Source organism: Neopsephotus bourkii, unplaced genomic scaffold (assembly GCF_033783945.1).
Source record: "Neopsephotus bourkii isolate Nb327-2 ecotype Australia unplaced genomic scaffold, CSIRO-AGI_Nbou_v1 NB_1820, whole genome shotgun sequence".
In the NCBI taxonomy this organism is placed as follows: Eukaryota; Metazoa; Chordata; class Aves; order Psittaciformes; family Psittacidae; genus Neopsephotus; species Neopsephotus bourkii.
This window is the reverse complement of record NW_026902293.1, coordinates 7,833,811-7,848,570: the sequence shown is the minus strand read 5'-3', so window position 1 is coordinate 7,848,570 and position 14,760 is coordinate 7,833,811. Positions and strand designations below refer to the sequence as shown.

Sequence of the window (14,760 nt, the reverse complement as noted above, 5' to 3'; positions counted from 1 at the left end):
AATAAGTCTACAGGGGACAAGCTAACAGGAATTCCCATCTCTTGAGGCCCTCTGGCTGATGACAGCAAAATTGAGATGTTCACAGTATCTATGGCAGGACACCAAAGATCTGTTTAAGCTTTAAGAAAAGAATCTGCATGATATTTTGTGTGTACATGAATTAGTGTGATATAAATAGCCACCCAGATGCCTGTTTTACCAACTCAACTTCAGTATAACATTCTTCTCAATGGCACAGAAGAGGGAATGAGGAAATATAAAGAGAAAACCAGAAAGCAGCACAACATTCAGCTTTTCGCCCATGGAAGAAAATGAGTGTTAGATGTTAGCTAGAGAGCTAGGAATTTATCAGTTCACTGAAAGAAAAAAAAAAATCACCAAGACAAATTTTTTTGTTTCACCTGAAGTAACCTTCCTCCAGAGCAAATCAGGCTCCAAATTTCTGGCATCTGGTAGCACGCAGGCAACCTGGAGGCCCCAGGGTTGAAGCTCCCTGGAACTTAGTGGAACTTCCCATTTAGTACTTCTCAGAAGCTCATATTTCCCCAGAGATCTGCTTCTCAGATAATGTGCAAAGTTGAAGTCTTCTTCCAAGTAATAGACAAATTTTTGTCATTTTCTGCAAGATAGACATAATATTCTCCCTATTCCATTGTACCTTGCCCTCATTCTTTCTCAGGAATTCAGATAGACAAAACAGTAAGTGCGGGAAACAATGTAGACCTATCTAGTATCCTATTTTTTCATAGCAAAATAAGAGTTCATTCAGCCTAAAAGCAGGCATGCACTTTGCTACCAAGGGCACCATCACCAGCAATAAATACTCTGTAGATGAAGGGGACAATTTAGGGCAATCACGGTGCATGAAGCAGGATGGAGCCATGGGCTTTTTCTCTTACTTAAGCAGCCATTTTGGGGCAAACCAACCTAGAAATCTCTTTCCCAGAGTAGAGGAGTGAAAGTACTGGTTTATATATTCATTTTAGCAGAAAAATTTCATGGATTGTGCTTTTTTATCTCTTAACTTCTGGACCCATGTTCTACTTCCCCTTAAGTAGAAATGAAGGATTTTAGAAGTAAACTCTTTCTACTACACTTCTTTTTCATCCATATCCTCAAAAAGGCAGACCATTCAGCCCAAGAATGAATTTGCTTCAGTAGGATTAGGGAAATGTAAGTGGTTGGCCTGATAAAGAGAACTATGGAAATGGAACAGGAAAGAAGACACTTTTAGAAACTTCCCCAAGCTGTGCTAATGCTGGAAAGGTAACAAAAAAAAGGCAGTCTGCAGTCCATCGCCTTGACAAAAAGACTCAAGACACAGCTCTTCAACACCTTAGTTATCAACCAAAGCATCAGCCCTTCCTCAAAGTTTCATGGAAGTTTGTTGTCAATCAATAATGCTAACAGATTTGGTTTGTGGCAAAGTTTATCAGGTTTTCTTATCTCTAGTCTCTTTTCTCAAGCCCTGTTTCCTCCCTTTGCCTGTGGCTACTCTAAATGCACATGTGAATTACTGGAAGGGATTAGGGGGGAGAGAAAGAGCCCCAGTTTTCATAGTTCAAATTTAAAATGCAGCAGCTCTGAAACACTTAGGTTTAGATCTTATTTCTGAAGAAGCTTGGCTATCTACCTTATTCCCATTGTTATGGATTTAGCATTTGAACACAGGACTGAAATTTTGCCCAATTTCACTCTGCCATCTGCCAAAAAATCTTGAGGGACAAGCTGATTATTCTATCATTCCCAAACCCTGTAAGTGCAATGCATCAGGACAGTTGCTTCTCTTTTCTACAGTGACAAAAGAAACTGCACCACTGCATACCTTGCATAGCCTCCTTTTTCAACAGAAACCAGCATTTAAAGTATTAAATCTTAGAGCTCAAAAGAGAGGAAAGCTTCAAGGAAGATAGTTCTTTTATATGCAAGACTCATGTTGCCATCCATAAATCACTCAGGCTGCTATTATAATCCAGAGGAACAAGCTGGCATCACCCCTAAACACAGAAGGTTGTGAGAGATTATCAGAACAAAACCAATAAAGGGGTCATTAAAACACCTAGAAGTTAAAATACTTGAAAATAGCTCTCCAAATTTTCTTGTGGCAAGACAGTGATTGAGCCATAAATCAAAGCTATTCTTCTTCAGGGGATATTTAGAAAGAAGGTCACACAATTTGTAACTCTCCTCATCTAAAGAACTGCAGCTTTTACGCTAATGGGGAGAAGCAGATAACTGATCACCACCCTCTATTATTTCAAATACACTCCTTTCCTTCCAGCAAGAACAGAAAAGCAAGCTTTGTTTTCAATAGAGTCAACATAAATTAATAGAATATTGTTTTAATGCTAGCTTTGATTTGATTAACTTTTAGCATTCCCTATGTTTTATTCGCATTGCTAAAAATGGAAACAGTGGATTGTGTTGGCTGGATTAAATTACTTTTTTTCAAAAGTTACTTTGACCAGAACATAAAGAAATATTCATGTTAGAAAGGCTTTGTAGAGCATCACTGAAAACAATAGTTATTCAGAGCAAGTAACTCTGATCCATTATGCACTACTCAACCACAATACATGAGAAAAAATGACAGAGGAACAGGCTGTCCAGCAGCATTTGCTTTGAAGTCCACACAATAAAAAAAAAAACCTACATTGTTCACTGCATTATGAAATTTTGAAATCTACAGATTTTCACTCTATCTTTGTGTCCAGCTTCTCCATCAACTTCATCTGAACATGCCTGTGGTCTGCAGTAAGCAGTGGGATGAAAACGCCTATAATAAACAACAAGAAAAATAATACCTAACACCAGACTAAGAATACTTAGGATGCTCACAATTGTAAAACTTATTTCCTTAATAATGGAAGGTTTCCAGAACAGGTATACAAACAGAATACCTAGAGTTACAACAGTGTGAGTAGCATAATAAATAGAAATGCAAACTTTTGTTTTTCTCCCCTTTATGTTAAAAAAGGTAAAAATTAGAATGATTCCAACAACAGTTCTGTACAGATATTCCATCTTCTTTGATTTGCAAAATGTTGTATGTTGTTTCACAGTCCAGGTGAAGCCACAGATCCAAAGAAGTATCAGCAGAATTACAGAACTTCTAACACTTAGTAGCGTGATCAGTGTAATACTGAGTATCCAAGAAGTGATGGTAAGCAGTTTGTAGAAGAGATACACTACCTTGGAAAGCACAGGAAATTCATCTTTATCAGGCAGAGATTTTCGTAATGAAATCTGATAATCAACCGCTGAAAAGGAGATACCACAAAAGGACATAATAATGGCAACATCTATACAAAACAAAAGAAAAAATGTTAGACCAAACAAAAAGATGTTTATTTTATGTTATAATTTCTGAATGAACTTTTGGGCAAGTTCATGTTTTCTTAACACTTTCTTTATATCAATTAATTTCATATTTCCTCCATGCTCCTGAACAAGTCACCTTCATTTTAAGGCTCAGTTTAGTTACCTAAATCTAGGCATCTAATACTGCTTGGTATGCTTCTGGACATTAATTAATTACCTAAGTTGTGTGTTGTATTTGCCATCTCCATTCACAGGTGACTTAGAAATTCACAAAGTATAGCAAATATCCCATAAAAACTTAATTTTCTGCAGCTGATACTGGCTCTGGGGTGTCTATAATGACAAAACCTATAAGCAAGACTTGACCCTTCACATGATTATATTTAAAGTAAGTCAATGTCTTGCCAATAATTCTGCTAGTTTTAGGGCTGAAAATGGTATAGTTGCTGTCTTGCTTCTGAGAGCTGAACCATATCATCATATGGTTCTCTTCATCATACTGCACTCTGCAATGCTGACATAGTCTTTTCTGACTCTGTTCCTCATCTGTAACATGAATGATGGTAGTGACAAAACACAGGGCCGCTCTAAATACATTACTGATTCCCAGATGCTCATTTAGCAGTTTTAAAAGAAACTGTAAATAAAAGCACATAAAACAAATGGTTCTGCAAATTATATACTAATTGTATTACTTTGAAGTGATGTATCATGTTTCTATTAGATACTATGACTTGTTATAGTGAAATCTTTCTTCTCATGGATTGAGCAGAATGGACCATCTATTAGTCAGAATTTCTAACTAAATGCAGAGTAATCATATGGCACAGTGTATCTTTTCCAAGGCATGTTTAAAACGTTATCCAATCACAAGTTATCTTTTTAGGTAAGATACTCAACTTGCAAATTAAGGAGAAAGACTCACATTGAGAGAAATTACTTTTGCCATATTCCATGAGGATATAAATCTGGACACAAAGTTGTGGTGTGGTCTCAAGAAAAGTCTTGAATACCCTGAGCATGTTAATATCAGTTACTACATCAACAGCTTGTTTTTCAAGGAGGTTGGGAGAGTCAGTTTCTGATGCATCTCCACTGCTTTTTTGTTTAAATGCAGCTTGGTAGCCATATTTCAAAGCAAACCAATACCTATTAAAAAGAAGACTTGATTAGACAGTGGCTTTTAGAAGTACAACTCAATAAAATGATATAGCCTGACAAAGTTTTTCCAATGTCATTCTCCATTCATATTTTATCTTTGAACATAATACAGCATACTGACTCACTGAACTACTGCTTTGGAAGCCAAGGGAGGTAGGCAATGCCATTTACTGGGATAGATTAATTGGGAAAATTTCCCATAAACAGGATTTTGATCGTAACAGCCTTCAGAAATCACTTTTAAGCCTGATGTCATGGTTTAAGCCTAGCTGATAACTCAGAAGGACTTGGGGGTGTTGGTTGACGAGAAACTTAACATAAGTCAAGAGTGTGTGCTCGCAGCCCAGAAAGCCAATCGTATCCTGGGCTGCATCAAAAGGAGTGTGACCAGCAGGTCAAAGGAGGTGATCCTGCCCCTCTACTCTGCTCTTGTGAGACCTCACTTGGAGTATTGTGTGCAGTTCTGGTGTCCTCAACATAAAAAGGACATGGAACTGTTGGAACAAGTCCAGAGGAGGGCCACGAGGATGATCAGGGGACTGGAGCATATGAAGACAAGCTGAGAAAGTTGGAGCTGTTCAGCTTGGGGAAGAGAAGGCTGCGTGGAGACCTCATAGCAGCCTTCCAGTACCTGAAGGGAGCCTACAAGGATGCTGGAGAGGGACTCCTGACTAGGGACTGTAGTGATAGGACAAGGGGTAATGGGTTAAAACTTAAACAGGCTAAGTTTAGATTGGATGTAAGGAAAAAGTTCTTTACTGTAAGGTGGTGAGACACTGGAATGGGTTGCCCAGGGAAGTTGTGAAGGCTCCATCCCTGGTGGTGTTCAAGACCAGGTTGGACAGAGCCTTGGGTGACATGTTTTAGTGTGAGGTGTCTCACCCCATGGCAGGGGGGTTGGAACTGGATGATCTTAAGGTCCTTTCCAACCCTAATTATTCTATGATTCTATGATTCTAAGCCTGCTAACGTGCAGGCTGGCAAAGACACGGTCCTGTGCCTTAGCTTGGCTCCTACTTCCACTCCTGAATGCTGCACCTAAGATGGTTTCAAGATCCATGCTGAAGTGCCACAGGTTGCCAATTCCCTGATTGTCCATAGGATCATATGCACTACAGAACCCATGAAACACATGCAGTTGCATTTCGCTTACACAGAAAACTGGGAACAACAGATCATTAGAAACCTGGATCTCACAGAATCATTCAGTACCAGTATGATATTGGAGCATAATCCCCTTCTGCTTACAAAGAGGGCTAGGAAGAATTCCTGGCTCCTCCAGATGTTAAAAGTTTAACACCTTCACCACCTTTAAAGACCAAATCCTATAACCACAGAGGAGAGAGTGTCAGTGGTTCTTCCATAGCTACAAGCAAGACAGCCAGGATTTGCAGGTCGTGGGTTAAGTGCACACTAAAGAAATCATGACTTATTCCTTGGTATGTTAAAGCATGTTGACCATACAAGTGAGAATTGCTGCCTGGAAGCATCAGTAACAGGTGTGGGGCAGCTACGTTACTACTGAGAAGCTTTACAGGAAGATCCTTTGACCTTCTCCTTGCAGAGACTTACAGACTGCAGCCCTGCCATTCAGGCCATACTGTGAGCTGGATTTAGATCTATCACTCCCAAAGGACACTGTTTTCTACTTTTATGTTTTTGTCTATTTATACTGTTCTCTGAATAATTGTTCATAAGCAAAGAACCAAACTGGTTCGCAAGGCACCTATAGCTTTTTCAGTTTATACAAAAACTAGTATTCTAAAACATCTGGCTCTTGTATCCAAGATGTAAACATGCAAAGAGTTTGCAGTGTTTTCAAGAAAAAAACAATTGGGTGGACCAATCTATTACTTGTCCATGGACTCATTCACCAGAACCTGTGTTTGTCCAAGCTGCAAGAATTGGAAACCAGCTGCACAAATTTCAAGCTGCAGAGCTCATAGCTAACAAGGCAGATAGTATGCAAGTCAAGAACCAGAGGTGTTGTAAAAGCAGTATTTCATCTGGATGCACACCCGTGCATCACTCATCAGTTTTCAGAAGCATATTCCTTCTCAGTATGGTATACTAGGCTTATGTTATTATAAGATGGTATGCTACAGCATTTTTCACTATTTCAGTCCATACTAAAGGGTAGGTCAGGCTTAAATTTTCCACCTGCTTTCAATGTCCTTGAATGATACTGCAAACTGCTACATATTAGTGGACTCCAGAATTGATACTGAGCTCCAGGAAAATGTCCCCTTTTTCCATATACACTGTGTTACTGTATTTATGCTGTTACGTCAGAGTCTGTTTTCAGTGATATCAACATCTGTGTGGCCCATTTAAATGTATCAGTCTGAAAATCATTTCAATCAACATAGCTAATATATGCTTCACCAACTTTATCTTGTCTCCTTGCAGGAAATAATATTGCATATGGCCATAAAGGTCTACATTCCTAGAATCATAGTATAGTTAGGGTTGGAAAGGACCTTAAGATCATCAAGTTTCAACTCTCCTGCCATGGGCAGGGACACCTCACACTAAACCATGTCACCCAAGGCTTCGTCCAACCTGGTCTTGAACAATGCCAGGGATGGAGCATTCACAATCTCCCTGGGCATTCTTTTCATTAAAAGAAACTAAAGCCTTATCAGAGAGGAAATAATTTTAATTCAATTTTTTCTCTGTTGTTAATACATAAATGTACATAAGTGTATACACACATATGATTTCTTTATTTATGATTTAGCACTGGTGGTGTGACAACACAACCAGACTGATTCCCATTGTGCTGTGCACTGTACAAATATAGTGAAGCTCCCTGATTCAAAATGGAGCAAGAGGTGTAAAAGGTATACAAGAGAGGGAAGAAGGAAAGAAAGAAAGACAGAAATGAAGATAATTTGGTAAGATGCATTCACATCTCATGATTTCAGGAATCCTAAGTTCACTGGACAAATCATAATTACTGGCTAGGCCCCTATTTTCCTCTGTAGTGAATGGAGAATAAAGGCTCCCGTCCCAGATAACCTTCTGGAGAAGCTCACCTTAACAAACATGACCTGACTCCTAACTAAATCTATTTTTAGTCATTGGCTGTAGAGATAAACCTGAGAGACTCATTGTTTAAATTAACTGGATAAATAAATCAGATGATGAAGAGGGAGAACAGGAGGGGGTTGTACATGGATACGCCTAAGAAAACACATATAACAGAAAGTATGTAATAGTTGATCACAAAGGTACAAGAACAGTTGGCAGCCTGCTACTATCAATTTATACTTTACAACATGCACTATCACACTGTTGAATTTTGAGGAGTGGCTGAAAGAACTTTGTAATTTATACGTATCAACTTGAACATTTTCCAAGCATAAGTGACAGCATAGGAGAAAATACTTGTGCAATAAAGAACAAGTGAACAACACTGTTCGGTGCAAAGGTCAAAATTATGTGTACTAGATAATAATCCACTCGGAGAAGATGGGGCTAATTCTGGGACGGAAACTTCAAAAAGCGTAGAAATTCATGGTAAGAGGTAATAATTTGAAAGGGTATGAGTTCAGGTAAATCCAACAGTTTATTACTTTAGTGTACTACTTTAGTGTTAAGCTAAATCATTAAGATTTTCCCATAAAGGCATCATTTTTAATAGATACAAGCACCGAGTCAAGATTACGGTGTCTAGAGTTATAGATGATCAGAGCTTGGATCTGAATTCTGAAAGTCTTTGTTGGAATGTGAAATAGAAAAGTGTCTTGGAGATTGGCACTTAACAGCAGGAAACTTTAGGGCCAACCTGGAAGGGTAAAACGAAGCCAAAGGTGAAACTAGAATTACCATCCTGAACAGATTACAGAGGATGAGGTCATGGAAGAGAAAGGGGAAGGGGAGTTTTGGCCAGACACTGAAAGAGCAGATTCTGCTGTTCTACACCATGTGTACTGGTTTAACATTTATCATCAGTTATCAGAAAAAGCAGTCATGGCTGTAATTTCTTTTGGAAGAAACAAACTCAGAGAGTCACAAGTACAAGAATGGCACACCCAGCCATAACTGACGTTGAAAAGCTTTGGGGACTGACAAAAAGGAGTGTACCACAGCAGACCCCAAGACATCCCCTCTGACAGGTGGAACCTGGCAGTGTCCCTGTGTCCAGGTCTTTGTTTATCTCACAGAAACCAACCCATGTCCATGGATCTGGTTAGTGAATAAGAAACCATTCAGAGAAACTGAAGAAGGATCTTCTTTTTCTTCAAAATGTAGTCTTCCTAAATTTTTCTAATACCTGGCAGCAAAAAAAATCAACGCTGTCTCAGCAAAACCTCCTCTGTGAAATCTAAAACTTCATGATTGTAAGAGGAGGAGGAGCAGGAAAGTAAAACTGACAGGTAAAAGGAAAAAGAATATCAAAAGGTAAAAGTTAATTGTGACACATAAAAGCTCTATCATTTTCCTTAATCCATCATAACACCAAGTGCATAAAACTTGTGTGAGGGAAATTTTTACACTGGCATAAACACATCTTTTATCACTACCCATAGAATTGTATAGCAAGTTAAAGGAGGTAAGTATTAAATATTTCAGTATGTGCCTCTGATAAGTCTAGATTCACTCATGTTTCTTGCATGATGCATACCCAAAATAATTAAAATTCAGGACTTTTCACCAACATCTTTCACCTGTTTTAAAAGTTTCTCTATAATGATAATTTTATAGCAAAGCCACCACAGAATGTTAAGCATATGGTATCTTAAACTATTCCTGGACATGTGTCTTTCAGCAAACAAAGGTTCCTGTAATAATCAACACAGTCCCTGTGGAAAATACTGCTGTATTTTCTTACTAACTATTCAACTATTAATTTCTTTCCTGAATATTGGTGGGGTTTCTACATACGGTTAGACTCTCAGGTTCAAAAATTATCTCTTACCTCAGCTATCTCATCTGCTTAGTGTAATCAAATGAATCCCCTTCTTAACATAACTTTTAAAACTATATCAGTTACAAGTGTTACTCTGTAAAGTAGGCATTTTTATTAAATATACTGTATCAAACGGCTGATGAATCAAAAAAGAGTTAGGCTGTGAACTATAAAAATTACTAAGTAAAGGTGAAATGAAAGAAGATCAATATTTCCCTCAAAACCTGACATAATTTACCCCTGGCATAGCAGACAAAAATCCATTTTCTTACATGGAGCAATGATTGTTATGTCCCTAAAGCCATATCAAGCATTTCTTAATAAACTGTCTAAAAGCAACATGATTACTCACTTTAAAATAGATTTTTAAATCTGCTTACCTTATAAAAATTCCACACTGGAAGAGATGAACTAGGAAAATCCATTTCATCTTCCCAGTATCAATACATTCCCAGTCATTTTTAAACCACTCATAACTGAATATCTGAGTTATTAATAATGAAAGACCTCTAAAACACAGTATCAATATACTCCAAGAATACTGTCCTTGACAGAAATATTTACTAGCTACCCAGAAGTCCACTCCAATATCAACTACATAAATTATAATTCCACCAAGTAAAAAAATAAAATTCTGCTTAGTAAATTTCATCATACATTAGTCTGTCACTTTGTCATCCTCTCATCACTTCATGTAAAGGAAAGTCAGAATTAATCTAAATGCTTTCCTACAACAGAGTCTTTTTCCTGATACCACCTGCTCATAGTGCTTTCTACACAGGCAAATTGGGTTATGCATTTTATTATGCCAAAGGGACTTGCATTTTTTCTGTATTCTTGATTTCAATACTAAATTAACTTCACTGATACAGGTCTATTCTGGAAAAGCTACATGTAAATTATCTTTAGTTGACGTGGTCATTCTTCATTACTGGTTCCTAAAAAAGAAGAAATAGAAAGGAAGATCAGCAGTAATAATATTTTCTTTTAATGCATCATAGAGCAATTCTCACATACATTTAAATAAAGTACAAAATGCAGAATGTACCGAGATATTAGTGAACAAGAGAAGCTGCGCCTCTGAACTTGCTGAGGTCACCCACTCTCCCAACCACAGTGACTCTCCACTTACCAAGCAGCTGTTGAGATAATTCCCAACAGTTGCAAAACACTAAGAAACAAGCTTACTTCTACTAGTTTTTAAAGCCAGTTTACAGCAAAAAAAAAAAAAGATTGATTCCTTTCCAGAACTTTCTTAACTTCTGAGATCTTCTCCCTTAGTGTGCACAGCACAAAACACTGAGAAAACTGATGTCTTGAGTATACACAACTGTATCAACGTACACTTCACTATGTAATTTCCAACCCTGTTACTGCATTTGTGTGCATCCGTCTAGTGGTTTCATCCTTTCTGCTTTTTTATTTCCATACACAGCACAAAAGTTCTGAATAGGATTGCAGCTCTCCTGTTAAAGAGACTTGTAAGGAGCCAGACCTGCATCAGTCTACACTTCATTGGGAAATGTCTCCCAACCTGAGTAGTAGCTAGACAGAAATGACCTAACCACATAGTCTACTACAAATAGAATAAATTCACAGCTAGAACTACCTTTATATTGGCCAACATTGCAAGGGTTCTTGGACCTCTTTAAGTAGTCCTTACACATCTTTCCTCTGTAGAACCATGGTGTTTGGCAGGTGAAACAGAAAGCTGTAACAAAGTCCCTCCTTTGTTTCATTCATCTCCACCTTTGCAAAGCTATAAGCATTAAAATGAGAAAGTCCCTTATTTCATTTGCAAAGCTTAGGAAAAAGATGCTGGCAACAATCCCAAAGGATGGGATCCAGGACATGCCAAAGCACAGGGTTTGGGCTTGTACCAGTGCCAAACAGAAGCAGACAATACATGGGAACAGCTGCATCAGGGAACTCAGGGCAGGGGAAGGGTGTGTGGAGACAGACTTTAGACTTCTGTGAATTTAGGCACACTGCCACGGAGGAATGAAATGAGACAACTGGTTAATATCCCATGAAAAAAGATAATGATTATTCATTGCTTGTGTTGACTGGGCTAGTCTGTGCTGTGACTCAGGTACTAAAAAAGAGAACTTAAGCTTTTAATTTCCAAATGAAAACAAGTAGGAACATAACAACCTTAAAAGGTGCTCAGTGTCTGAACATTATATTTATTTTTTTTAATCTAGGCCCTAGATAATTCTAGCCTCTTGTTCTGTCTCCTCCTTAGGTTTCATATCCTGGCCCAGAAAAGGTCAGAAAGATCAGGCGATCTAATAGCTGGGATAGCTGGAATACTTTTACTGTTCTTGCCTAGCTTCAGCAATAAAATGCTATTAATATCTTTCAAATAATTTCATCAATTTAGATCCAATTCACAATCAAGACTGGGGACGTAAGTTTGACGCGAAGTCCAACATAAACTGAATTTTGTGTTTACAAGTATTTCATAATCTGAAAACTTGTGTAAGAATCAATTTAAGAGTTTATTACTAGGTTGCATTCAAGAAAATTCTAAAGGAAACTGTATTTACTCTGTGTAAGAATATCATGTTATTCTGCAGCTTGATGTACCACTTTTGTATCCTTTTTTTGTGGCAAGAACATTATGCATGTTTTTTAGGGCAGATTAAAAAAAGTAACAGGTTCATTACTTGACTGTTGCAGGAAAAACAGCTGTAAAAGTTAATTGGATCCAAACAGAATGTTCTTCGGTTAGGAAATCTATGAAATAGGGAGTATACCAAGGTTCACATGTAATGAGTAATGATGTATGCATTTGAGTGGCAAAGAGTAGGCTCTAATTTTGTACCTGAAATTAATAAACAGTGTAACTGGATTTCTCCCTTTTTACAACCTCTGTATCCTTTTGTATCTGATCACTTCACAAAGAGGAATTATCCCATTATCATATTATCCCTAATAAGAAAGGAAGTTTTACAGGCTATGCACAGACTCCTCTGAATCAGCAGCATAAGGAGTAGCTGTGAGACAGGTGATTTCTACTTCTGACACACATACTGCCCAAACTTCTGCTATGCCAGCAACCTGCAAACCTGTCTGGATGTCTTGGTCATATATGAAGCCATCAGGTAAACTGAGATAAATAAGGAGCCATACATTATCAAGCACGCCAGCTTGCTCACAGTCTCATAATTATCTTGAAAGAGCCTTGGAATGGCTGGTAAAACATAGGGTTTACATTTTGCTTATGGTAACCTAAAAAAAAAAAAAAAAAGTCTATCAGAGACTCACAAATCTGAATTCCCAAACATTCAGTATCTTAATACCAAGCCCAAGAACAAATGCCTGCTCACAGGTGCACATGAAATCTCTGTTGAAGATCTCAGCCCTTAATATCCCCTATATTTTATGCATGATAGCACTCCAAAGAGCACCATGGCCTCATGTACCAGGTGGGGGACTATTACGTGCCACAGGAGAGAGCGTCTTGTATCAGTCACAGTTATTGTCCCCGGTCTTACTAAACATATAAGATCTAACATGACAGGAGCAAGAAAAGTAAAGTGTTTGCCAGCCAACATAAATACAAAGCTGTTCTAAAAAATAACATACTTCTACAGAATCATTTTGTGAAAAAAACAGAAACAATAAAATGTGATTAACAAGGCCTTCGGTTCTCACAATATGTTTAAAATGCTACACAAAACGCAGACTTACCTTAATATTGGCCACAGATAGAGATTTTTCACTATTTAAAAGTATAGATTTGCATATTTGCAGGTTTCACATTCATACCTTTACAAGACTTGTATTCCAAGAAAAGATAAAGGGCTTACTGACATATCACAAACGGAAACTAAAATTATATGAAAACCACATGACACAGTTAATGATTTGCTACCTGTCAAGAACTGTCATTCTTCTATGTTATAAAAATTCTATTCTAAAAATTTAGTTTAGGAGTCCCTGTCTATACTTAGTACTAAGTTTAATATAACATTTCCTACAACAAATTAATTTCACACTTTATTCATAAAACTAAAAAAACAAGCAAATAGTATCATTTTCCCTCTGTATGTTAATACACATGTAGATGTTCCAATTTAGACTTTTAGTTTGTTAGATGTATTGATATTTATAGGAATATATACAGGCAGATGTGTGTGTTTCTATCCATGTTTGTTTATACATATATACATTTATTTATTTGCACACACATTTATGTATTTCAAAGATTTACAAAAAAAAATCTCTTTGACTATAATTAAAAACTGTAGCACAATGCACTTTAAAATATGTACAAAAAGCTTTTCAGTGCAATGATACATGAAGAGAATGCACATGTCCAGGGACAAGTGATTAAAATAGTTCTCCTCTGGTAAAAACACAGGAGTTTGCAAGAGTCTGCTCCAGCTGAGCTATGGGCACTCAACATATGTACAACTTTTATGCATGTTTAAAGAGCTGCAGGTGTTGTGATTCAGCCTCTATGACTGTGCTGCACAGGATAATACCCTCAGCCAGAGACACTTACAGCTTTTCTAGCTCCCAGGGACAGGAGATACAATCCTACCTGTGTCTTTACAGGAAATAGTATCAGTGCTTTTTGCCTTCCTGTTTCCCCCTTATAGCTTAGTAACATCCTAAACCTAAGCAGTTTTTGCAGTGCTTGAAATACCATTATTTTCATGTCATCACTTGAAGAACAGGATCAACAGATCAAATTACTTTTCCAGAACTTAAAAAAACAGTGTCTGAATCTAAAGGAGTACTGCATAATTCCTGGTTCAATTGCACATGGCTCATTCCTGCAAGACAACACACTGGGAATCCATAACAGCCTTCTGAGTAAGTGCAGCAGAGGCCTTTCTGTTGGTGCAGAATCATCTCACTGATGATTAAAAACTAACAGGCCTACTGCGTGCATGCCCAACAAGCTCTTCATAATGGCTGTCAGCATCATGACTGCACTAATTCAAAATGTATTTGTATATTGCTCCACAATAAGCTAATTTCAGAGAATAAGCAGCTCAGCAATTACACCACTTGTTCTGTCCTATACATGATCAAATGAATGCAAGCACTCTGTTAGAATATGGGTCTTGTGGACAATATTTCTTTCAATGTTGGACTAAGCTACTGTGTGTTTTTGCATCAAATTGAAGGTCTGATACCAGCACAAACCTAAGTAATTTTCTCTGCTTCAATTAGTGTTAACAGGACATTGTATATTTTATCTTTGGAACAGTTGACTTATTCCAGACAAAGGTACTCACTAGGACTAGCATAGAAATAAACAGGATGAAACACTCAGCTAAAAAACTTTGGGATTTCTGAAGATTCCTTGTGTGTTTTACTTTTTCTACTTAAGCTTTGCAGTCAGT

The 14,760-nt window shown here is 37.6% G+C and overlaps 1 protein-coding gene across 2 annotated transcripts; it reads right to left on the bottom strand.

The window, feature by feature from the left end:
* Nucleotides 1–1,622: 1,622 nt before the first annotated feature.
* XKR9 (XK related 9) lies at nucleotides 1,623–13,411 on the bottom strand. 2 transcript variants are annotated; one of them, XM_061342841.1, is made up of 4 exons: nucleotides 13,094–13,411; nucleotides 9,778–10,335; nucleotides 4,247–4,470; nucleotides 1,623–3,302 (listed from the first exon to the last, which is right to left on the bottom strand). In XM_061342841.1, the coding sequence occupies exons 2-4, from the start codon at nucleotides 10,050–10,052 to the stop codon at nucleotides 2,659–2,661; spliced, it is 1,143 nt and encodes a 380-aa protein (XP_061198825.1). In that variant the 5' UTR covers nucleotides 10,053–10,335; nucleotides 13,094–13,411; the 3' UTR covers nucleotides 1,623–2,658. The 2 variants fall into 2 exon arrangements, with proteins under 2 accessions (XP_061198825.1, XP_061198826.1); XM_061342842.1 differs by lacking the exon at nucleotides 13,094–13,411 and adding an exon at nucleotides 11,007–12,572.
* Nucleotides 13,412–14,760: the final 1,349 nt, after the last annotated feature.

Coding starts and splice junctions, on each gene's coding strand:
- XKR9 (XM_061342841.1), bottom strand. CDS start 10,052: ATGATGAAATTTACTAAGCAGAATTTTATTTTTTTACTTGGTGGAATT. Junction 4,471..9,777: donor CAGTGTGGAATTTTTATAAG/GTAAGCAGATTT, acceptor TCTTTTTAATAG/GTATTGGTTTGCTTTGAAAT. Junction 3,303..4,246: donor CAAAAGTAATTTCTCTCAAT/GTGAGTCTTTCT, acceptor TGTTTTGTATAG/ATGTTGCCATTATTATGTCC.